Below are 23,335 nucleotides of genomic sequence, written 5' to 3'. Positions count from 1 at the left end.
CGTGCCTCTCACCCAGCTCACCTCATCTAAGGTACCTTTCACCTGGCCCCCAGAAGCTCACACAGCCTTCGTTAAATTAAAGCAATTATTCACTTCCGCACCCATTCTAACCCATCCTGACACCTCTAAGCAGTTTATGGTAGAGGTTGACGCGTCTGATGCCGGAGTTGGAGCAGTTCTCTCCCAGCAGTCCGAGCCACAAGGTAAGCTCCGGCCATGCGCCTACTTCTCGTGCCGACTCACCCCCACGGCCTACCCGTCTCTGAAGCCTCTGGCCTCCTGGGTGTCAGACCTGCTTCAGAGGATCAATTTCCTACAGAGATGGATCTCTAACGGCATTCCACCTGCGTTCTGGATTAGCAGCTTCTTTTTCCCGCAGGCTTTTCTCACCGGAACCCTCCAGAATTATGCCCGTCGCTCCGGGACCTCAATTGACACGATTGGATTTGACTTTGAGGTCAGACCGTAGGCTGCCTCACTAGCAGCAATGTTTTAAAGAACAGTCTTACAGATTTAGAACATTATATACATTGTGGAATAAGGAATATTTTACTGCTACTTATACTTATTATCAGCATTATGATTGCATTAATTAACTTTGCATTAAGTCATGATCATTGCATTAAACCATATAATAATCACTTCATTGAAGCAGTTATTGAAGCTGCTGACATTACATTAAAGTCTGTATTACAGGTGTTATCATAATCACATAATAATCTCTCATTGCAGGCGCAACTGTAATCATGTTATACACATTGCAATTTGGTGCTTATTAAAGAGTTGTGGCTCAGTCAATTAATTAAAAGGTTGAAAGCTCCGTTGGGCGTGAATGTCCCGGCGAAACATGGAGTAAGTGGCTTGGAGCTATGGAAGGTTCAATGCATGCACGCCTACAAAACACATATAATACATTTAATCAAGAAACAGGCTGGAGTGAAGGCCTGAATGTATTCAGCTTCTTGTCGCATTTGAGTTTGCCTAGTAACAGGTGACGCAAAGAGGAGGACAAGTCCATGGGGAGCTCACCACCATATTTGGAAGAGGATGCCAGAAAGGGGAACTTCTGTGTCTGCATTTATCTCTTAGAATTGATCATCGTCTGTAAAAGAGGCAAATAATGTTCTTAAGATGCAAATTATGTGCTTGTAGACGCATGAGGGGGCGTCATAATACCCTGATGGTATAAAAGCAATCTGAAGTGTATTTTTGGGCGGAGTTCTACAACTGATGTTTGGCAGTTCGTACCTCCCCGCATGTGTATTCAATAAACTCTTCCGTTTGATTGCATCCTTCTGGGCCTTTGGTATTTTGTTGTGGATCTCAGTATTTCGAATCGGGACAGTTTTGGTGCCGTGACCCGGATATCTGAGTCCATTGACTTGGTTCTGAGGTTCTGGTGGAGAAAAACAGAGGCCAGAGGTGGTCAAGCAGGCAGACGGGACCCAGTGGTTCGGCTGAGTGTTCAGGGCCCTGACAAAAAAGGCAGGCACAGCCTGTTAAATCAAAATGTGCTGATTGAAATATTATATTCTAAATTTACTCAGCTAAATTACTGATGGATGTCTGTTTGAGTAATTGTTGAGAAATTGAAGCTTCATAAGATGTTGAAAAGGTCAAGCTTGATGTTTGTTGATAAAAGTGAGAAAGACAATAAGGTGTCTTTAGAATATTGAAGGTGAAATAAGTTAATATATTGAAGGTGAAATAACTTTAAAGTTCAGGGGTGGAGACCCCCCCTCTATCGGAGACATCCTTTAGAGCCCGCTAAGGTTGCGGTCACTCCAGATTGACCATCTGCCGACGACTTGGGACCGCGGTATTAAAATTGGTTATGATCAGAGGATCATGTTGGTATAAAGTTATTGTTTCATAGAGAAAGTAATCTTGGACATAGAGGTCCGACAAACAAACCTTGGGTTGTGCAAGGTTTTCTCATGTGAGGCAGAATTTCAGGAAGCCAAGTGTTTGATAGGTTTTCTGAGAAAGTAATGTTGAGAAGAATAAATGTTGACATTACTGAGTTAACGTTGATAAATGTCAGTGGATCTGCTGTGGTCCTGTAAAGAAACATTGCTGGTTGTGAGAAGTATTGAGTGAATATTTCTGAGTCTACTCTGAGTCAGTGCAGGCGTCAAGGTTGACTGATTTGACACTGAATGTTGCGTGTATCACTGCCTGGCAGATACCCAGGTTTTGAAATAGTGTCGGATCCCATGATTTTCAGGTGATGAATTGCCTGACAATAGGAGTCAGAAAAGGACTTTTGATGCTATATTTTGTGTGATTTGAGAAAGCTTGTGTTCGAATAGACACACACACACATTCATTGCAGCTGTTGGGTGTGAACAACTTCCTCTTTTAATTTTAAACTGCGACACATGAGTTCATTGAACTAGAACTTCAGCAGTGAATGAGACGGGATTTAGAATTTCAGAAAATAGAGTCAGAAACTGTTTTGTGGCTCTTGGTAAACTGATTTTGAAGGAAAAATCAGTGTTTATTGTGCTGGAGTAACAGATCTGGCGTGGTCTGAAGTGTAGAATCAGCTGGGTGTACAGCGTTGTTGATATTAACAGATCCGGCGTGGTCTGAAGTTTGGTGGATCCGCTGAGGTCCAGAAGAATAGTCAGTGCGGACTGCGTTGGTTTGAATGTTGATAAATGATCCAGGAAGAATTGCCCTGGGTCTGTCTCTGTGTGTGTGAGCTGTTGAGTAACAGCCTACGCAGTTAGAACTGGGTGCTGGTTACTTCCTCTTTTCAGTTTCGAAAAAGAAGAGTTTTGGTTTCACTTTAAAGTTTGATTACGTATTACTGGGTGAAACACGGTTTCACTTGTGATTAGGGAAATAATATGCTTACTTTTGGGTCTATGAAAATTGAATAACAGTGGGTGATCTCTGTGACAACATACAGTGTTGAGATACTGGATGTTGAATTGAAGATAGTGGATCTTGACGTTTTGTTTTTATTGATTTTAAAACCAGCAGAGAGTTTATATTTGCTCAGTCTTTTGACTGCCTGAGCTGACTTCCTCTTTCTCAGTGAACAGCTGTGTGCAGCTGAATTAAAGGACTGAGAGAACAGAGGGGTGATTTTCAAGCTTTGTGCGTGTTTACACCAAAAGTGGCTGGTTTGGTGCATTCATGAGGTGAATGCAAGATTAACATTGTTGAGCTGATAATTGTGGTGGGCTTGGTGCATACTCTAGGTGAATCCAGTATTGACATTGCTGGGTTGACTATTGTGTTTCACCCCTAGAGTGAAAACAGAAACTGAAGCAGCTGAATGAAGACACACTGGGCCAGTAAGTGAACAGGAAGACCAGTGCAGAGATGAAAACATTGAAAGAGAACCACAGTGAGTGTTGCAAATGGATGATCATGTGCCAAGGAATATCCGGTTGGATGAAAGAGGATGTAAAGAGCATCCTAAAGTCTTTGCAAGATTTGCAACAGGAAAATAAGAAACTAGAGGGACAGATACAGACTCTGTCCATAAACAAAGAGGAACTGGAGCTCCTGAATGATGTACCATATGACACAGTGGAGAATCAACTGGCCGATGCAGTCAGGAGAACCACATGACTGCACCAAGAAAGCTGAAGCTGAAGAAAAGTCGGAGAGACCTGGAGACTTGAAGGGGCAACAGTCAGCTCAGAGAGCAGAAGAAATTGCACTGAGCAGGGCCCTGAGACTGGCTAAAGAAAAGAGAGCGAAGATATACACAGATTCAGCTTATGCATTTGGGGCAGCACACGTGGAGGAGCGAAGATATACACAGATTCAGCTTATGCATTTGGGGCAGCACACGTGGAGCCCGGTCAATGGAAGAGAGCAGGCTTCAGAGCGGCAACAAATGCTCACATTTCAAAGAAGAAAGAAATGGGAGGACTGGAAAAGGTCCTGGATGACCCAAACGAGGTCAGTATCATAAAATGCAAAGGATACTCTCAAGCAACCACATTGGTGGCACAAGGGAACCAGAAAGCAGATGAGGCTGCCAAGTAAGCAGCAGGCTAAAAAGGAAAGCAACAAATGGTGAGATGCCGGGGTAAAAAGAGTGAGTTCGGACGAGGAAGTCCGAGAAAAGGACACCTTGAGTTGAGCAAGGTGTTTGAATGACTCAGGATTTCAGAGAATCGAGTCAGCTGTGATCTTGAGTTCTAATGGTAAATTGATTTTAAAGGAAAATCAATGTTTACCATGTTGAAGTAATTGTGAAAATATTACTAGATGTGCTGTGATACAAGTGAAGAATAAATTGTGTACATGGGGATACACAATTGTGTTGATATTGATGGATTGGCTGTAGTCCATGTGATAAGTTAATACTGGGTGCATTGAGACAAGAAACTGTTTTTAAATCAGCACTGGCGGCAGTGATATACATGTGCTGAAGATTACTGGACCCAGTGAGGTCCATTTGATGAAGTCCTTGGGTAGATAAATGACAGAAACAGTTTTTGAATCTTGTGTGAGAATTTTGAAGCACTGAGATTGAGTTTTCTCCGTGCTTGGTGCGCTGTGAGGACTTATCTGACGGTTATAAGTCCAAAGTTTATGCCTTGGAGGCCAAGAGTTGTGTGAAGAGAAGAACATGACTTAGAAAAGGACATTTATGGTCAGATTTTGTCTAAGATGGGGAGAATTGTCCGATATGGGTTTATTTTTCTTCTCTTGTAAAAGGACAGACGCAGTTACTGGGTGTTGTCTACTTCCTCTTTTGTTTTTTGTTTTTATTTTCATAGAGGAAGTTTTATTAGACATGGACATGTCTAGAATTGGGCACTTTAAAATGATAACAGTGCACTTAGAAATCCTGTCAGGTGATTTTGTTTTGTGTTTTGATGAGCTAATAATCAGCTCTCTTTTTCTCATTTTTGTTCTAAGCAGGCCTGAAGGAGAGCGAATAACAGCGCTGTAAAAAATTTCCGGACAAACAAATATAAGGTGACTTTTCCAGATTACAATGGGTGGAGGAAAGGCTACCTGTGGGGACCTGATCAGATTGAAAGTCCCTGTCTAAAAGGATTGTAGCGACTCAATCCAGTCCAAAAGCATAAAGAACTAGTTTCCATTTTTGTGTGTGCTGTGAGAATGATTAGAGGTTTCAATTGTTTTTCTTTGACTTGCTCTTTCTGATTATGAAAAGCATGTCCAAAATACTTGTATGAAAGCATATTTTGAGTGATTCTAACTGTGTGAATGCTGTCAGTATTTGATTTGAGTGATTCTGTGTGATTGGTACCAAATAATAAATAAGTAGAATGACTTAGAGTGCGTGAACAGACGAAGTCTGAGAGAAAAGTGTGTGTGGGACAACGAAGTTCAGGGAAGGATACAAAATGCTGAGGAAACTATTGTGTGAATGATGTTACAAAATTGGGCTAAAAGAATGGTGATATGTGTGGAAAAACAAACAACAAAACTGTTAATTGTCCTGAGGTCTGAAAGAGATCCGCTAAGCATGCTGAAGAGTTTGATGTGAATGCTTGCAAATGCAAAGAGCTTAGTATATTTAAGTATGTGTGCGTGTACTGAGGGTACATTCTTTTTAGATAACACCTAGCAGAATTATAGAGGGTTTAGACTGTAAATGTATTTAAAAAACAAAACAAAAAGAGTTTGATTAGCCGGTAGAAACAGGAAAGAGTAACAGGAAGTATGTGTGTGACAGGCACTACATGCCCATAAAATGGAAACTCACTGTGACAAGTGTGCACCCAGAGAAGAGAGAGAGAGTTAACTCTAGGCAGACGAAGCGAATGGAAGTTTTAAGATAAAAAATGAATATGATACTAATTATATGCTTTAGTGTGCCAATACAGGTGGACTTCTCTCAACATTGGAACCTTGAGTACAGCGGCAGAACAATAGATTAACAGAATTGGGAGAAAATAAGCCAGTCTTTGGCTCGAAATTGTGCGGCTTGATCTCTCACTTTGTCCCTGAAACTAAGAAGAAACTCAAAGGACAGTCAATCTCCTGATGAAGACCGACAGAACATCGTGGACTTGAAGAATTAACTGAAGCTAAAAGACAGTGCAAGTGAAAGCAGTAACACTGACGACGACTGATGAGTCCAGCAGTATGAAAGAAAGCACATGATGCAACATGCACAGTTGCTGGTGAAGAACAGTGTGATATGTCTGCTTGATGGCACTGAATGGGATATTTTGCCATGCTGGGACTTAACCTAAAAGAAAAGACTGTAAAGAAACAGAGAAGAAGATAACAGCTGAGTTGAGCCTGTGTTTGCTGGAGCTTTGAAGCCCGAACAGGACAGTGTGAATGAAAAAGGACCAGTGAGAGATGAAGCTGGACGAGTTTGACTGCAAGAATACAGGGTATGATTGGACTGAAAATTGAAGCCGGAACTCATGATGGTTTAGGGATGTCCACCACATCACAACAAAGAGGTAAACACGAATAGAAAACACACATGCACAAATTGTTACATGTGAAATTATTTGTGAAATGAATCAGAAGTGAGATAGTTTGAAGCTAAAGCTCAGTGAAGATGCAGCTTACACTTAATTAACATGAAATGTAACGAGGAAGAACACGCTTACATTCATATTCATGACATAAACATGACATAACTGGTATTTGGGGCAGGAAAGAGAGAAAAGTGGGTCGTTTAAACACTCGTGATAATAATGAAAATGTCTTAGTTTGTTATTTTCAGGAGTAAAGCAGACCCGGACCAGTTCTCCAGATGCCGCAGTCGGAAGGAAATTGTAGGTTAACATCAATGGATAAGTTAAGGCAAGTTTCTGGTTGAATTGTTCACAGCATGATGTGTCCATGAACCTGAAAAGCAAGCCCTAACACCTGGCTGAAGACCAGGAGGGTTATCATTTAAAGTGGGAAATCAAAGTTTGGGTTAGTAATTCGGGGAAAGAGAAAAACTGACTGCTTAAGTGGAGAATTGTCAAGGAGTCTGAAATACTGCAAAGAAACATATGCAAAACCACACATACAAATAGAGAATGCATTAACCTTACAAAGACAAGCTCATGAGGAGTAATGCATAGACATTGATTAAACCTGGCTAAGAACACAAGCATATGCAATGAAGATCAGCTTGCTACTTGTATGAGTGATAGAATGGTGTGAATGTTTAATAAAATACATTTAAAGCTTGAAGTTGAGGGATAGCTCAGGGAAGTTCGATGACAAGGGAGTGATGTATGTGTAAAGGAAAATGTCTCCAGCTTGGGAAAGGGTGAAACTGCAGATCACCCGAAGCCCTTGATGGATACAAAATGAAATATGAATAAAATATTATAATGGACTATTGTATATTAGTAGTATAGTAGTATATTGTAATGTACTGATACATTTGGGTGTGACCAACCCCAAGCATGAAGTGTTCTCAGGTGGAAGCTGGCAACTTACTACTGGCAACGGCTCTGCTCATCATGCTATCCGCAATGGAAGACGGCAGAACACACTACACGAGCCGAGAAGAGAGATGGACACATGACAACTCACATCTAACGCACATGACATAAGCACATCAGTACATCTAACCATATATGTTAAACACGCTGGACCTTACGAAGCATTCTGCATACTGAGGAAAGCACTGAACGGGACAACTATAATAATTGTGTACACAGAGTGCTTATTACGAAGTGTGTTCTGGTCGACCACCTCGAACACCTGAGGTTGTTGTTTCATTCCCTGTGCCAGAGGACTGCTGGAGAAGGTAATAACGAGGGCCGTAAACGCTGAATCGGTGACTTGGGTGGCCATGATGCCACTGATGGGCGTGGAGGTGGCCGACTGGGAGGAGGAGTGACTCAACGGAGTGTGGTGACCCTGTTTGTGAACAGGGTCAAGAGAGGGAGTGTGGAATAAGGAATATTTTACTGCTACTTATACTTATTATCAGCATTATGATTGCATTAATTAACTTTGCATTAAGTCATGATCATTGCATTAAACCATATAATAATCACTTCATTGAAGCAGTTATTGAAGCTGCTGACATTACATTAAAGTCTGTATTACAGGTGTTATCATAATCACATAATAATCTCTCATTGCAGGCGCAACTGTAATCATGTTATACACATTGCAATTTGGTGCTTATTAAAGAGTTGTGGCTCAGTCAATTAATTAAAAGGTTGAAAGCTCCGTTGGGCGTGAATGTCCCGGCGAAACATGGAGTAAGTGGCTTGGAGCTATGGAAGGTTCAATGCATGCACGCCTACAAAACACATATAATACATTTAATCAAGAAACAGGCTGGAGTGAAGGCCTGAATGTATTCAGCTTCTTGTCGCATTTGAGTTTGCCTAGTGTAACAGTGTTTATGTGGTATTATCCCACTTGCCACAAATGTCAGTGTAATGGGGAAACAGCGCCCCCCCTCTCGGTGTGGCTGGTTAGGGGAGGCTGGCTGCAGTAATCGCTGCCAGTCTGCCGTAGCCATACGAGAGGTGAGTTGTATTGCTCCGCACACGATATAGCTAAGTAGTACAGACACATAAAAGATGTTTGATTAGCTGATGGGCACCGAGTGTGATAAGTGCTTAGTGGACACATGTCCAACACCAGTTTTATGTACTTTTCATTTGTTTATTATTGTGTAAAACATGTATGCTAAAGCGAAATGCTAATGGGATGTTCTGCCGTAGTGTGCTGTGCGGAGTGGTGTGTGGCGAGCCTGTGCACTGATAAAGAACACCATTGTTTCCATTCAGGTACATCATTTGTTGTTGCTGTTACTTTATTGTACGTTATAAATTGTAATATTGCGGCAGTAATCGCTGCCAGTCTGCCGTAGCCATACGAGAGTGTGCTGTGCGGAGTGGTGTGTGGCGAGCCTGTGCACTGATAAAGAACACCATTGTTTCCATTCAGGAAATAAAGTGGCATCGATCAGAGACTCCTTGTTTTCTTAAAACACAACACAACGCAGAGTCGAGGAGTCTGTTTGGGCCGAACTGTTGCAGCAGGATGAAGCAGAAACCGGTTACACTGGTGCCGTGACCCAAGCTCCTGCAGTCCTGCGACCGCAACGGTGCTGTCTACTTCCTGGAAGGTGGAAAAGTCGCGGGAGACTGGCTTTTCTTAGTCCCGCCATTTTCTGCGTTCTTTAGAGACATCGGGGTGGGATTCTGTGCTTTCTTTTTTTTGGAGAGTTTAAACAAAAAAAAAAAAAGAGAGAGAGAGACTCATTGCTGAGCCATGGCAGATTTTCCCTGTTTTGGTAGGGGAAGGGGGGCAGTTGGTTTTACCCCTCTGCAGTCATTTGGCAGAGGCAGATCAAGGTTGCTGACAGCTCCAGTTTCATCCACACCTAAGCCTGTCCTTACTGAGTTAAATGAAAGCCCTATTGATGTGAACTGTGATGACCTACCAAATGCTAGATCAGAAACCAGTCCCACGAAAGAGAACCTTTATGCGGAGATTGCAACGCAAATTGGGTTTTCTATTGGGGAAAGCATTGCCTCTTGTCTTGAATCTCGGTTGGGCTTTGGAGTGGGAAACAGTGTTGTTGGGTCTGCCAATAATGTGTTATCAGAACCCTCACTATTGAATGTGATTGTAAAGTCTGATGTTAAAGAACCTGTGTGTTTTAGAGGGGATGGCTGTGATACATGCAGTGTTCAGGAATGGGAGGAAATGATGATTACTTTTTTTAAGAGAAGAGGGGTACCAGTTGCTGAACAAGCTGATGATGTGTTAAGTAAACTGCTGGGGAGGGCACGAGAAATAGTCAAGGTGGGCATACGTAGTAAGCCATCTGTGTGCCTTGAGAGGGGCCCAGAGCCCATTTTTGAGATCTTAAAGCAGCACTTCAGTGACACTGCCTGTTCAAGCATGCCTTTAGCTGACTTTTATGCAACACTACCCAACTCAGGTGAAACACCGTTTGACTACTGGCTCAGGTTGAACAGAGCCATGGAGGTGACAGAAGACTGTCTGAAGAGACAAAATAAGTCCTTTGCATATCTGACAAAAGAGCTGACTGCTATGTTTATCCGTCACTGCCCAGACTCAGAACTGTCTCTTATTTTCAAGTGCAAGCCCCTGCAGCAGTGGACGGTTGCTGAGGTGCACGAGAAATTGCTGGAGCATGGCAAGGACCAGAAGTGCACCCCTCAGTTTAGTGCAGTCAGTGCCTTGAGTTTTCGGCGACAGGAGGTGAGTCCCAATGTGCAGCAGGCGACAGGCAGCAGTAAGTGTATTACACCATCACCTACCTCTACCTCAGCATCACTTACCAACCTTAATGCACAACCACCTACTGATCGTCTTGATCATGTGATAGCCCTGTTAGAGAAAGTCCTGGAGGGACAGCCTCGACAAGCAAAGCTGCCTGCTAAGGATGATGCAAGGGTCCCCCGGACCCAAACACACAAAATTGTGCCTTGCGTGATTTGTGGTGACACTGAACACTCTACGTATCACCACTGTAGAGTCCATCAGCTGTGTTTCATCTGCCATGCTGGGGACCACACACGGGTTCAATGCCCCAGGGCCGTGTCTGTCAGAGTGAGGGGGCCTGAATCAGCCACCCAGCAGCTGGGAAACTAGATGGCCTACATGTGGAGGGGGCAAGTGTTAGGCCTGAAATCGCCCCCAAGAAGGATGATTTTGATGATTTAGAATCTGTATACTACACTGTTTGTGAGGAGCGCCAGTTAGGCCGGCGACCGATTTTTCAGAACACACACAGACTAAAACAGCATGATGAGCTGTTCTATGAAAATGTGACCCTGGGTGGCAAAGTGTTTGTTAAAGCCATGCTTGACAGTGGCTCTATGGCCTGCACCCTCAGCACCAATATGATGCCCCAACTATTGCATCATGCAGTGCTGCAGACCCCCACCTTGCAACCCACTGATGTTGTCCTGATTGGCTGTGGTGGTTCGAGGACAGTTCCGTCAGGTGTGTGTGACATTACGGTGGAGATGTATGGTTGCAAAGTTGTTGTGCCAATGTTGGTGGTCGCAGGGCAGAGTGAGGACCTCATTCTCGGCAGTAACCTAATGAGATATCTGGGTAATCGCCTGAGGGAAGAGGGAGATTTAGGAGAGGAATGCAGCAAGACCCTGAGTGCTGAAGAACAGCCTAATAAAAATCTCCTGAGTTCAATGTCAGGAGTGGTGGCCCCAGGGCGTGTTGGTGATAAGATCGGGACTGTCAAGCTGAAGAGAGCTGTAACATTAGAGCCCCTGACAGAACACCTGGTTTGGGGCAGGCTGCAGCTAGTGAATAGTGGGGAGGTGGTAGGGCTGGGCGATATGGCCTAAAATCAATATCACGATAAATTGAGCAGTTAACCTCGATAACGATAAATGGACGATAACCACCCCAAGTGCCAAAAAAACAAACGTTGAAACAAACGAATCACATGGTTGTGCTGCAGGTGGTGGAAGAGGTTGGTTGTGTTACCTTGACTTGACGCAACAGTCTTTTTGCAGAGTTTACATTTAACAATTTTTTGATCAATATCATCCTTGTTGAATCCAAAATGTTGCCAAACGATTGATGATGCATTTTTTTTTTGTTAACAAGCGCCTCCTCTTCCTCCTCCACCAGCTCTACCTCCGTCGCTGCTGCTTCAACATTTAAATCGTCCTCCATTTGTTCACCCGTGTCTCGCCTTGTTACAGGTAGCAGTGTTGCCAACTCCTCAGTAAGGAAAATCGCTATTGGCTGTCCTAAAAGTCGCCAGAAGTCACTAAATGACATCATCGCCTAATTTGCATAATTGGTCATGCTAATATAATTGTAACCTACGTTGTTGGAGAGAGAAATAACATTGTGGAAGAGACATAAAGTGAGTAAAAACGTCCTAAATGCATTTAGAATTTATTTAGAACTACAAATTAAATTTATTTTAGCAATTATTGTTTTTTTTTTAAGTCAGAATTCCAACCCTGCTCCTTTATCCGGGCTTGGACCGCAAAAGAGACCGAAATAGGCACTCTGGTGGAGTTACTTTGTGTGTGTGTGTTTATAAGTAGTTTTAAACCTCGTGATCCACAAAACAGCATAACAGTAAAAGAAGAACTGACTGCGTTACAGTCAGTGCGGGAGCAGCGGCTTCGCTCATGCGCGATTCATTTGCAGTTCGGACGCATAGGTGTGAACATCGCCTGCCCTGATAGCAGCTGGGGAGGACTATCCTCCGCCTGTGAGCGCTTTAGTGCGGGCGAGGTGCCCACGGCAGCACCCGCTACTTGTTGAGAGTAAAAGCGATACCCACTTTCACGTCAAAAAGTCGTCATAAATAAATCTCCAATAATACCAGAAAAAGTCGCCAGATTTGTCGCTAGTCGCTTTTTAGAAAAAAAGTCGCTAAGGGGGTCTGAAAACTCGCTAAATATAGCGACAAAGTCCCTAAGTTGGCAACACTGACAGGTAGTAGAGTCATGTGACTCCACCCCGTCAAGTCTGTAACGTAGCACAGCGTCTTAAAGGGACATGAACATCGCCAACCTGCACGTGCCTTTTCTTTTTTTTTTAAATACCGAATTTACCGACATGGGCAAAATGACGTCGATGAGAGTCATAAATTTCGGTAACGATAAATTTTTGATATATCGCCCAGCCCTAGGAGGTGGGCAGTGCTGTAGTTGTAGAGCCCACCGGGTCGAGGTCTGGTTCGAGGTCAGTTATGGTTGGGAGAACTGTAGCGCATCTAAACAGTGATGGTTGGCTCCCTGTGAAAGTGCTGAACCCCTTTGACAAGCCGATAACCCTGAAACGGAACATGAAGTTGGCTGACGTGTCCCCCTGTGCAGCGGTGGAGAATTTCACCCCCACTGGCTCCTACTTGCAACAGAACATGCAACGGTCTACTAGCCCAGCTTGGTGCCATGATGAGCAGAGTCTAGTCACCGATGTTTCCACTCTGCCTGATGATTCACCCTCACAGGAGATGACAGGGTGTTGTAGCCCCTTACATGCAGTACTGCAAAATCTGGGGCTGTCTGATATTGACATTGATTCATGTGCAGTTTCGCCGGCTGGCAGAGAGAAACTGGTTGGCCTCATAGCCCAGTTTGAGTCTATCTTCTCGAGAGACAAGCTGGATTGCGGCAAGGCTAACGGCTGCCTACATCGAATTCGAGTTGTGGACGACAAGCCATTCCGGTTGCCATGCCGACGTGTGCCGCCGACGCATTATGAAAAACTAAGACAGGCTCTGAATGACATGGAGGAACGGGAAATAATTCGGAAGTCTTGCAGTGAGTTTGCATCACCACTGGTCTTAGTTTGGAAGAAGTCTGGTGAGTTGAGAATCTGTAATGACTTTCGCTGGCTTAATGCTAGAACTGTCAAAGATGCTCACCCACTCCCGCATCCGGCTGACGCACTGGCTGCTTTGGGAGGGAACGGATTGTTCTCCACAATGGACTTGACTTCGGGTTATTATAATGTGGAGGTGCATGAGGAGGACCGTAAGTACACAGCATTTACGTCTCCATTTGGTTTGTACGAATATAATCGTATGCCACAAGGACTGTGCAACAGCCCGGCAACTTTCATGAGGATGATGCTAGGCATTTTTGGGGATCAGAACTTCCTCAGTGTGCTGTGCTATCTTGACGATGTTCTGGTTTTTGCCCCCACAGAAGAATTGGCACTGGAGCGCTTGCATATGGTGTTCCAGAGACTCCAGGTTCACAACCTCAAGTTGGCTCCAAAGAAGTGCCATTTTCTGAGACAGTCTGTGAAATTCTTAGGGCACATTGTAAATGCTGATGGGATACAGTCGGACCCTGACAAAATAGCATCCATTACATCCCTTACAGAGGCAGACCTTATGGAAGAGGGTTCGAGTGTTCCATCCCAACAGAAAGTCCGCTCATTTTTGGGGATGGTAATGTTCTACCAACAATTTATTGAGAACTGCTCATCCATCGCAAAACCTCTCTTTCGGCTGACATCTGGGGATAAAGGCCCTCGTGGTTCACGGCGAAAGCACCGGCTGGTGCGTACAAAGCTGTGTGAGGAGGACTGGACGGATGAATGCAGGGCAGCTTTCAATGAGCTGAAGCAGGCCTTGTTGGATCGAGTGCTCCTGGCCCATCCTAATTTTGAGGAGCCCTTTTTGCTCTCTGTTGATGCCTCCAGCAGTGGCCTTGGTGCCGTGTTGTCGCAAGTCCCTGCTGGGGCTTCTACTTCAAGACCGATCGCCTTTGCCAGTAAGACACTCAATCATGCACAGTCCAAGTACCCAGCGCATAGGCTGGAGTTCTTTGCATTGAAGTGAGCAGTGTGCGACAAGTTCCATCACTGGTTGAGGGGTCATCAGTTTACCATATGGACGGATAATAACCCTCTTACTTACATACTTTCTAAGCCAAGACTGGATGCATGTGAGCAGAGGTGGATCGCAAAGCTAGCGCCCTTCCAGTTTGACATAAAGTACATTCCTGGTCCTAAAAATGTGGTTGCTGACGCGCTGAGCAGGGAGCCCTTCGTGCACCCCAGGGCCTCCCACCGGTTGATAAGGGTTCCATATAATGAACTTCTGGCAGAAGCGGAGGCAGTCGCCACTGGTGGAGTTCAGGAGGCCTTCAGATGGACTGTTCATTCAGCTGATAAGGCCTCAAGCACTGACCAGCCTGTTGTTTCTCAGTGCATGGCTGTTGAACGGGCTGGAATGTTGACGTCTTCTGGAGTGGGAGCTGTCTTCCAGGCTCATAGTGAACATGAGTCCAGGGTGTGGCCACATGCTCTCCTTCTACCCCAATGCTCTCAGACTGTGATTCCGCCGAACCAGTCTGCCTCTGAACCCTTCTCGCATGATGACCTAGTGGGACACCAGCGGCGTGATGAGCAGAGTGATCTCCTATGTGGAAAGGGGACGGAGACCCTCGAGGAGGGAGCGGGCAAGTGAACCGGTTGATATGAAGAGACTTCTTAGGGCTTGGGACAAGTTAACTGTGAGAGATGGTGTGCTCTATCGAGTGTCCAAGAATCCTGTCACAAAGACAAAGATTTATCTGTATGTTGTTCCGCCAACCTTGCGTCTTGCTGTACTGAAAGGCGTCCATGATGAGGCCGGTCATCAGGGACAACAAAGAACACTTTATCTGGCCAGGCATAGATTCTACTGGCCTGGTATGGCCAAACATGTGTCAGAGTATGTACGGTGCTGCAGAAGGTGTGTTGTTAGCAAGTCGCCTGAGCCAGAGGCGAGAGCACCTTTGGAGAACATCAGAACATCAGAGCCCCTTGAACTGGTCTGCATAGATTTTTGGTCTGCGGAGGATTCGGCGAACAAATCAGTGGATGTGCTTGTGATCACAGACCACTTTACTAAGATGGCTCAGGCTTTTCTATGCCCCAATCAGTCTGCTAAGGCAGTAGCACACCAACTCTGGCATAACTACTTCTGCATCTACGGCTTTCCGAAACGCCTTCACTCGGATCAGGGAGCTAATTTTGAGAGTGTGCTCATTGCCGAGCTGTTGAATGTAGCAGGTGTCCAGAAGTCTCACACGACCCCATACCATCCGATGGGAAACGGCTCCTGCGAGAGGATGAACCGTACCTTGGGCAACATGATTCGTGCATTACCCCCCAGAGCCAAGCAAAGGTGGCCTGATGCACTGAAAGCTCTCACATTCGCCTACAACTGTACGGTGCATGAGACGACTGGCTATGCGCCATTTCTGCTGATGTTTGGCAGAGTGCCAAGACTGCCGATTGATGTGATTTTTGGCTCTGTTATTGAGCACCAAGACATCATGGACTATGATCGATATGTCCAGACATTGAGGAGGGACCTCAAAGAGGCCATGGATTTGGCGCAGGAGGTGGCACGCAAAAATCTGAAGCGTCACACGGACCTCTACAACCGGAAGGTGCGGGGAGCACCGGTAGTGATTGGTGATCGTGTCCTTTTGGCCAACAAAAAGGGACGTGGCAAGAGAAAACTTGCCGATCGCTGGGAGAGTGTTGTCTATACAGTTTTTGACAAAAATGATGAGAGTCACACCTTTAAGCTGATGGATGATTCCACAGGGCAAGTGAAGGTTGTGCATCGCAACCTGATAATGCCGGTGAACTTCCTTCCCCTCAGTGGTGCTTCAGTTCAGGATGATGGAGATGAGCTTTCTGAGTCTGGCTCGCTGATGGTTGGATGCGACGGAGAAGCTGTCTGCAACTCATCGGTGGGCACAGCTGAATACAGAACAAGAGCTTGGGTGTCTGACTTACCGTCTGCAGTGTCCAGCGACTCGCTGATGACAGAGGTTGCTCAACCAGAAGGAAGCATTGTAGATCAAGAACTTGCCTGTACCAGTGTTCCCCCTGTTGACACTGAGGAGCAGGTAAATGCCACCTCTGGTGGTCAACATTCTGACCTGCTTATGTCTGTGGCCCCAGTAACAGTCTCCTCTGTTTTGGAGTTGGCAGCCACTACTGATGGTGACCAAGACAATACAGCTGCTATTGAGGGTCATGTCTCAACCACAGTTGTTCTGCCCAACGCAGATCTGACTGATGTTAGCAGGGTGGTGAGGGCCCGTGCTAGATCGAGAGTGGGACGGTTACTTAAGCCTGTCTCCAGGTTGATTGAAATGATGCACCAGAAACCTGTTAAAGTTTGAATATTGTTGGATTACTGCAAGTTGATCCTTTTGTTGTTGAAGTGGGACTTTGGTCTTTAGAATTGAGACAGATTATTTGTCGTTGATTTTTCTGTGTCAGAGTGGCGTACAGTTATGATGTGATGAAATATGTAACTGGCATATTTTGTTCTTTTTTTTTTGGAAGGGGTCTGGCCAACTTCTTCTCCTATTGATTCTTTTGGGAATAGTCCTCTGACTGAATTTTCTTTGTGACTGTACGACCTGGTGTTGCTGAACGGATTTATCACATGTTGATAGCTGTGGATTAGCTATCGGATTTTTTTTTTAAATCTTGGGGTTTTTTTGAGGATTATTGGGTTTTTGTTCTCTGTTGTATTATGGTGATTGTGGTGTACCTGTGTTTTTTTTAAGGGTGTTGTTTTGTTTGTGGTGTTTGTTTTTTTGAGTGTGCAAGTGGAATTCAGCAGGGGGGAATGTAACAGTGTTTATGTGGTATTATCCCACTTGCCACAAATGTCAGTGTAATGGGGAAACAGCGCCCCCCCTCTCGGTGTGGCTGGTTAGGGGAGGCTGGCTGCAGTAATCGCTGCCAGTCTGCCGTAGCCATACGAGAGGTGAGTTGTATTGCTCCGCACACGATATAGCTAAGTAGTACAGACACATAAAAGATGTTTGATTAGCTGATGGGCACCGAGTGTGATAAGTGCTTAGTGGACACATGTCCAACACCAGTTTTATGTACTTTTCATTTGTTTATTATTGTGTAAAACATGTATGCTAAAGCGAAATGCTAATGGGATGTTCTGCCGTAGTGTGCTGTGCGGAGTGGTGTGTGGCGAGCCTGTGCACTGATAAAGAACACCATTGTTTCCATTCAGGTACATCATTTGTTGTTGCTGTTACTTTATTGTACGTTATAAATTGTAATATTGCGGCAGTAATCGCTGCCAGTCTGCCGTAGCCATACGAGAGTGTGCTGTGCGGAGTGGTGTGTGGCGAGCCTGTGCACTGATAAAGAACACCATTGTTTCCATTCAGGAAATAAAGTGGCATCGATCAGAGACTCCTTGTTTTCTTAAAACACAACACAACGCAGAGTCGAGGAGTCTGTTTGGGCCGAACTGTTGCAGCAGGATGAAGCAGAAACCGGTTACACTAGTAACAGGTGACGCAAAGAGGAGGACAAGTCCATGGGGAGCTCACCACCATATTTGGAAGAGGATGCCAGAAAGGGGAACTTCTGTGTCTGCATTTATCTCTTAGAATTGATCATTGTCTGTAAAAGAGGCAAATAATGTTCTTAAGATGCAAATTATGTGCTTGTAGACGCATGAGGGGGCGTCATAATACCCTGATGGTATAAAAGCAATCTGAAGTGTATTTTTGGGCGGAGTTCTACAACTGATGTTTGGCAGTTCGTACCTCCCCGCATGTGTATTCAATAAACTCTTCCGTTTGATTGCATCCTTCTGGGCCTTTGGTATTTTGTTGTGGATCTCAGTATTTCGAATCGGGACAACATACAGATACGAAGCAAAGTGCTATATTCATAATGACTTTACCCCCCAACCCCAACCCAGGTTTTCAGTGGTCTTGACCTACTTTTTTGTGATGATTTATCCTTCAGGTATTAGTGAAGTCAGTGTCAGAGATTACAGAAATACCAGACACAGGCTGCTACATTCACGGTCTATTCCTGGAGGGGGCTCGCTGGGATAACAAGGCAGGTCAGCTCACAGAGTCCAGACCCAAGGAGCTCTACACGCAAATGGCCGTCATCTGGCTGATCCCCAAACCCAACTGACAACCTCCAGCCTCAGGGATCTATGTATGCCCTATCTACAAGACACTCACACGAGCTGGTCAGTATATAGAGGAGTGATATAGATTAGTATAGAGATTATGAGAGAGAACATAGATTTATTAGAGTTTTTTGTAAATTTGTGGGGAAAAAACAAAAGAAAAGTCCATGTTTGTGAAACTCTGGCTCAGGTTATGATTAGGGCTGGGACAACGCGTCGACGTAATCGATTACGTCGACGTGTAAAATACGTCGACGTAAAAAAATCTGCGTCGATGCGTCGTCACTTTCAAAAAAAGACATGGCGGCAGCGAGTAGTGGCAACATGAGTGAGGCAGTCGACTTAAACCACTCCACCCGAACACGCAGTTCTACAGTATGGGGATATTTTAACCGAAAAGGAAGTGATTCCGTCGTTTGCCGGCTTTGTAAGGTGGAAATGGCATATCATAAAAAAAAAAGAAAATTCCACATTTCCTTGCATAATGTCCTTGCCATCGTGCATGATAATGCAAGTAACATAGTTGCAGCTCTCCACATCCTGAAAGAGAAGTTTGGAGTGGTGTCCTATCGGTGTGCCGGGCATACACTGCAACTGGTTGTACACCATGCACTGAAAGACCCCAAGATTGATAAGGCACTATCAGCTGCACGGGGCCTTGTAAAGCACATCAGGAAAAGTGAGCCAGCTAGCACCAAACTTAAGCAGAAGCAAAAACAGATGGGTACAGCTGAGCATAAACTAATCCAGGATGTCGCTGTCAGATGGAACAGTTCATACTACATGATTGAACGTCTGTTGGAACAGAGATGGCCAGTGGTTGCGACGCTTTCAGATCCAAAAGTCACACAGCGTGGGAAACAGTACCTAGATCTGAAAAGTGATCAGTGGATTCTTCTGGATGAATTGAAGGAGGTGCTCAAGCCTTATGAGCAAGCCACTAATGTTCTTAGTGGACAGTCTTATGTCACAGTCTCTGTTCTTCCCCCCCGCTGAAAGGTCTCCTGAAATCCACCCAAAACAAATCATTTGATTCTGCCGCAGTGAACTCTTTCCAGAACTGTGCAGAAGAGGAAATCTTGTATAGGTGGCAGCCAGAAGTATCTGCATTTCAAGCAGATGGAAAAAATGTGTCACTCATTGCTGCTGCCCTCGATCCACGTTTTCGTAAACTAAAATTCCTTTCTCCAGAAGATGCTCTGAAACTGCAAGTAACAGTACAGAGGGAGGCACTTGATCTCAAAAGGGAGCAGAGATCACAGTTACAGCAGGAAGATGTGGGACAGGAAGCCTCAGCGAGTCCCCCGACGAAGAAGAGGTCTGTGTTGGACACTTTGTTGGGTACAGATTCTGAGGAGGAAGATTGTAATGAAAACACTGACCAGGGTGGGGATGGAGAAAATGAGGCAGTGAGGAAAGAAGCACTGTTGTATTTTGGGGAAGCCCCTATTCCAAGGGATAATGACCCCCTTACATGGTGGAAGAATAATGCAGCAAGATTCCCCACACTGGCTACTTTAGCCAAATCATATCTGGCTGTACCTGCCACATCAACACCATCTGAAAGGCTTTTTTCAGTTGCTGGAAACATTGTCACCAGAAAAAGGGCAAGCCTGACTGCTGAGCATGTAGAAATGCTAACATTCCTCCACTCCAATGCATAACTACTTTATGTGATGACCGTGATTGAACACACACACACAGAAATAGAAGAGAAGGCAGCAAAATGGATATTTTGTTAACGAAGAGCACTTTTTTTGCAGAGAGCAAAGTGAATGTTGCATTTTATTTGTTCAAAGACGCCATTGCTGCTGTTTATATTTTATTAATTTTTTGGTATGGTTTCCTTTGTTCATATTTGTTTTGCACAACATTTAATTTTTGTTAAAAACAGAAGATTGTAGTGCAATGTTATTGTGGATTTTGTTTTGTGAATGAAGAGCACTTTTTGGCAGAAAGCAAAGTGAATGTTACATTTTGTTTGTTTAAAGACACCATTGTTGCTATTTATTTGAAATGTTTTGTTAACTTTTCCTTAATTTTATATGTTTGCACATTTCATTTCTTGTTAAATGCTATCTCTATTGTATTGATTGTACAACCTCTACAACTTTATTTTGCATTTTTTTTTATTAAAAGGTCTTCAAATGAAGAAATGTGTGTTTTTCATTGATATACATAAATTAGTAAATGTGAAATTGCTATACAAGTCAAATAACGGGGAAAAAATCGTTAATCGAATCAAAATCGAATCGGATTGAAAAATTCATCGTTAGATTAATTGATGCATCGAAAAATTAATCGCTAGATTCATCGATTAGGAAAATAATCGTTTTGCCCAGCCCTAGTTATGATCTGTAGTCAGTAGGTGTGCCGTCATAGGTTTGTGCGTATCTCTGTTTGCTGGTTTTATTGCTCACCCAAAATAGACTCCAGGTGAGGGTCCAATTTCATGAAGCATCTGAAAGTGCTGAAAGTGCAGCTCAGTTTTTTCCACTCGCAATGCCAACATCTTGGCACCTTAGGCTGCTCACAAATCCTTCCCTCAGTGTAGCGATGAAAAAACAGAAATGGTTTAAAACACTTTTGTCTTTAAGTCACTGAAGTGCTCTGTGTGCTTTTGCACCACCGGCCACTCTACCAACTATGTGATATCGTTGGAGTTGCCAACACGTCACACCCAGAGGCACTGGATCAAACGGGGTGTTGCACTTATCTGTGCACTGGACTACTGAGCAAACGCACACTTTTACACGCACTTGCAAAACCACATGCAAAGAAAAAACACCCTGCCATGACGACGATCAAATAAAACCGAGGTTTCTATGTGCACCCTGTGGAACGAGAAATTAGTTATATTAGTTATTATTAGTTATTGCTATTAGTTATCTACTTTAATCTGTCTAATAAACTGTTCACAAGCAATATCCTCTGTGTTTATTTACCATCACTAAAATCACTTGGTAATTGGATCCTTTTTTGTGTGTATTTTCTGCACAGCCAAATATACAACCGTTATTGCCACTGACTAGTTTCACCTGCCCGCAGCGCTCATTTGATACTTGAATATCCGTCCTGCTCCTTTAAGGCGGCCACGTAGGTCAGTTGAGAAATATGACTTGACTGGAGGGTGGCGCTTAAAATACTGTGACAGCGACCGGCCATGTGAATGCAGCTGAAGGAGTGATCAGCGGGAAACCGAGATCAACAGATAATCGTCACCACTGCCTTTTTTTCTTTTTTTTTTTTACCCCCCCAAACACGTCTGACTGGAATTTTCTTAAATGGTTCATTTGCGCTCAAATTCTTTTTTAGATTTTCTCTCACGGGCCACCCCGGATCGCTAAAGTTCAGAGAGCTATATTTAAAGAATATAATTATAGTGTAGTTTCCCCAAATGGACTCTGACTTGTAAGCCTGTGTGAAGACAGAGTGGAGTCACTGTGGTAGAGTCCGCATGGGACAGGCGGATGCGTTAGAGGTCTCAGCTTTATGCATTTACCGGAGGAGGGCTGGACTCATCGCGTTAATCCAGAGAGTTGCTCAGTTTGTCCCTCTGTGCACCGCTGTTGACAGCAAGCCGGTGTAAAACATGCTGCAAAATAGAATAGAATAGGATAGAATAGAATAGAATAGAATAGAATAGAATTCAACTTTATTGTCATTGCACATGTCACAGGTACAGGGCAACGAAATGCAGTTTGCATCCATCCAGAAGTGCTTTAGCCATGATATAGATATATTACAATATATATTAGCAATAATATAGATATGTAAGTATATTACAGAAATGGGTCTATTATGGTATGTTATAATGTACACAGTATGAAGTATGTTATGAATATTCTATAACTATAAGTATGTACAGGCTGTAGTGAGTACAAGCTATGTACAGGCTATGAACAGGATATAAATATGAAAAAAACTATACAGAATATGAGATATACAGTTATACAGAAATGTGAACTATGCAAGTTATGAACAGTTGTAGGAAAATGGAAACGGAAAGCAAAAAGCTCCGCAACCGCCAAATGCTGGTGAGACAGAGTCAGACTCCACGGATGGCATCCCGAAACTGCAGCAAGAACAGCCGGCAGTTCTCCCAGCCGCCGACAAGAAGGACGCAGAGTCCACACACTTCCCCATGCCCACTTACCCTAAACTGGAGATAAAGCGAAACGCGGTGACGGACGATTATAAAGTCTCCAATCAGGTTCTGGGCTTGAGGATCAACGGCAAAGTCCTCGAGTGCTTTAACAAGAAAACTGGAGAGAAGTGCGCGCTAAAGGTATGGAAGTCTCATGAGTATATCATAAATTGTCCCCGACCCTCCTGTTTACACTCTCACAATATAACTGCAGACTTTATAGCTTTTAAGCGATAACTCTAGATCATCCCAGCTGAAAGAACACCTGTTTCTGATACAAGTTTATCTCTCACTTTGTTTGGATGTAATAACATAGATGTCGACTGTCCAGACTGGTCAATCCATTTGGAAAAACAGGCGTCAGTCCATTATGTTGGATTATGGTGGTGTGTCTAGGTATTTATTTATATCACTTGCTGCTCCTCTAAATTTGATCCTAATCTAATACAAGTATGGTTTAAATACCAAACTGTGTGGAAACACGGGTCCATAAGCTATCCTAAAGTGTTTGTTTGCACTGTGGGTTTAAAATATAAGAGTGGAAACTTGTGTAGACAAGAATCAAGAACTATGACCTTTATGGAAGTAGGATTTTCTTTTTCCAGGAACATGAAAGGTTAAAGGTTACTAACAAAACCAGTGTTTGACATAGACAGATAGATGAATAGAAATCAAAATCAGAAAGGGGATACTTTTCTTGATAGCATCAAGGGTGGGACCGGTAAAGAAAACAATTCTGCTTAGAAATATGAGCAGAAAGAATTACTTAAAATGAAAAAGACTTCCGATGCGGAAAAAATCTTCAGGCA

The 23,335-nt window shown here is 43.9% G+C and overlaps 1 protein-coding gene across 4 annotated transcripts; it reads left to right on the top strand.

Annotated features, from left to right (window-relative positions):
• The first annotated feature begins 11,119 nt into the window (after positions 1–11,119).
• LOC120442695 lies at positions 11,120–17,812 on the top strand. 4 transcript variants are annotated; one of them, XR_005614873.1, is made up of 4 exons: positions 11,120–11,249; positions 12,590–17,191; positions 17,390–17,455; positions 17,616–17,812. XR_005614873.1 is itself a non-coding variant. In XM_039619729.1 (2 exons), the coding sequence occupies exon 2, from the start codon at positions 14,814–14,816 to the stop codon at positions 16,593–16,595; it is 1,782 nt and encodes a 593-aa protein (XP_039475663.1). In that variant the 5' UTR covers positions 11,120–11,249; positions 12,590–14,813; the 3' UTR covers positions 16,596–17,812. The 4 variants fall into 4 exon arrangements, 1 of the variants encoding a protein (XP_039475663.1); XR_005614871.1 differs by having other exon boundaries at positions 17,390–17,812; XR_005614872.1 differs by having other exon boundaries at positions 12,590–17,455.
• The last annotated feature ends 5,523 nt before the right edge of the window (positions 17,813–23,335 follow it).

Source organism: Oreochromis aureus, linkage group 11 (genome assembly GCF_013358895.1).
Source record: "Oreochromis aureus strain Israel breed Guangdong linkage group 11, ZZ_aureus, whole genome shotgun sequence".
Classification (NCBI taxonomy): domain Eukaryota; kingdom Metazoa; phylum Chordata; class Actinopteri; order Cichliformes; family Cichlidae; genus Oreochromis; species Oreochromis aureus.
This window is presented reverse-complemented; position numbering and strand designations above follow the sequence as displayed.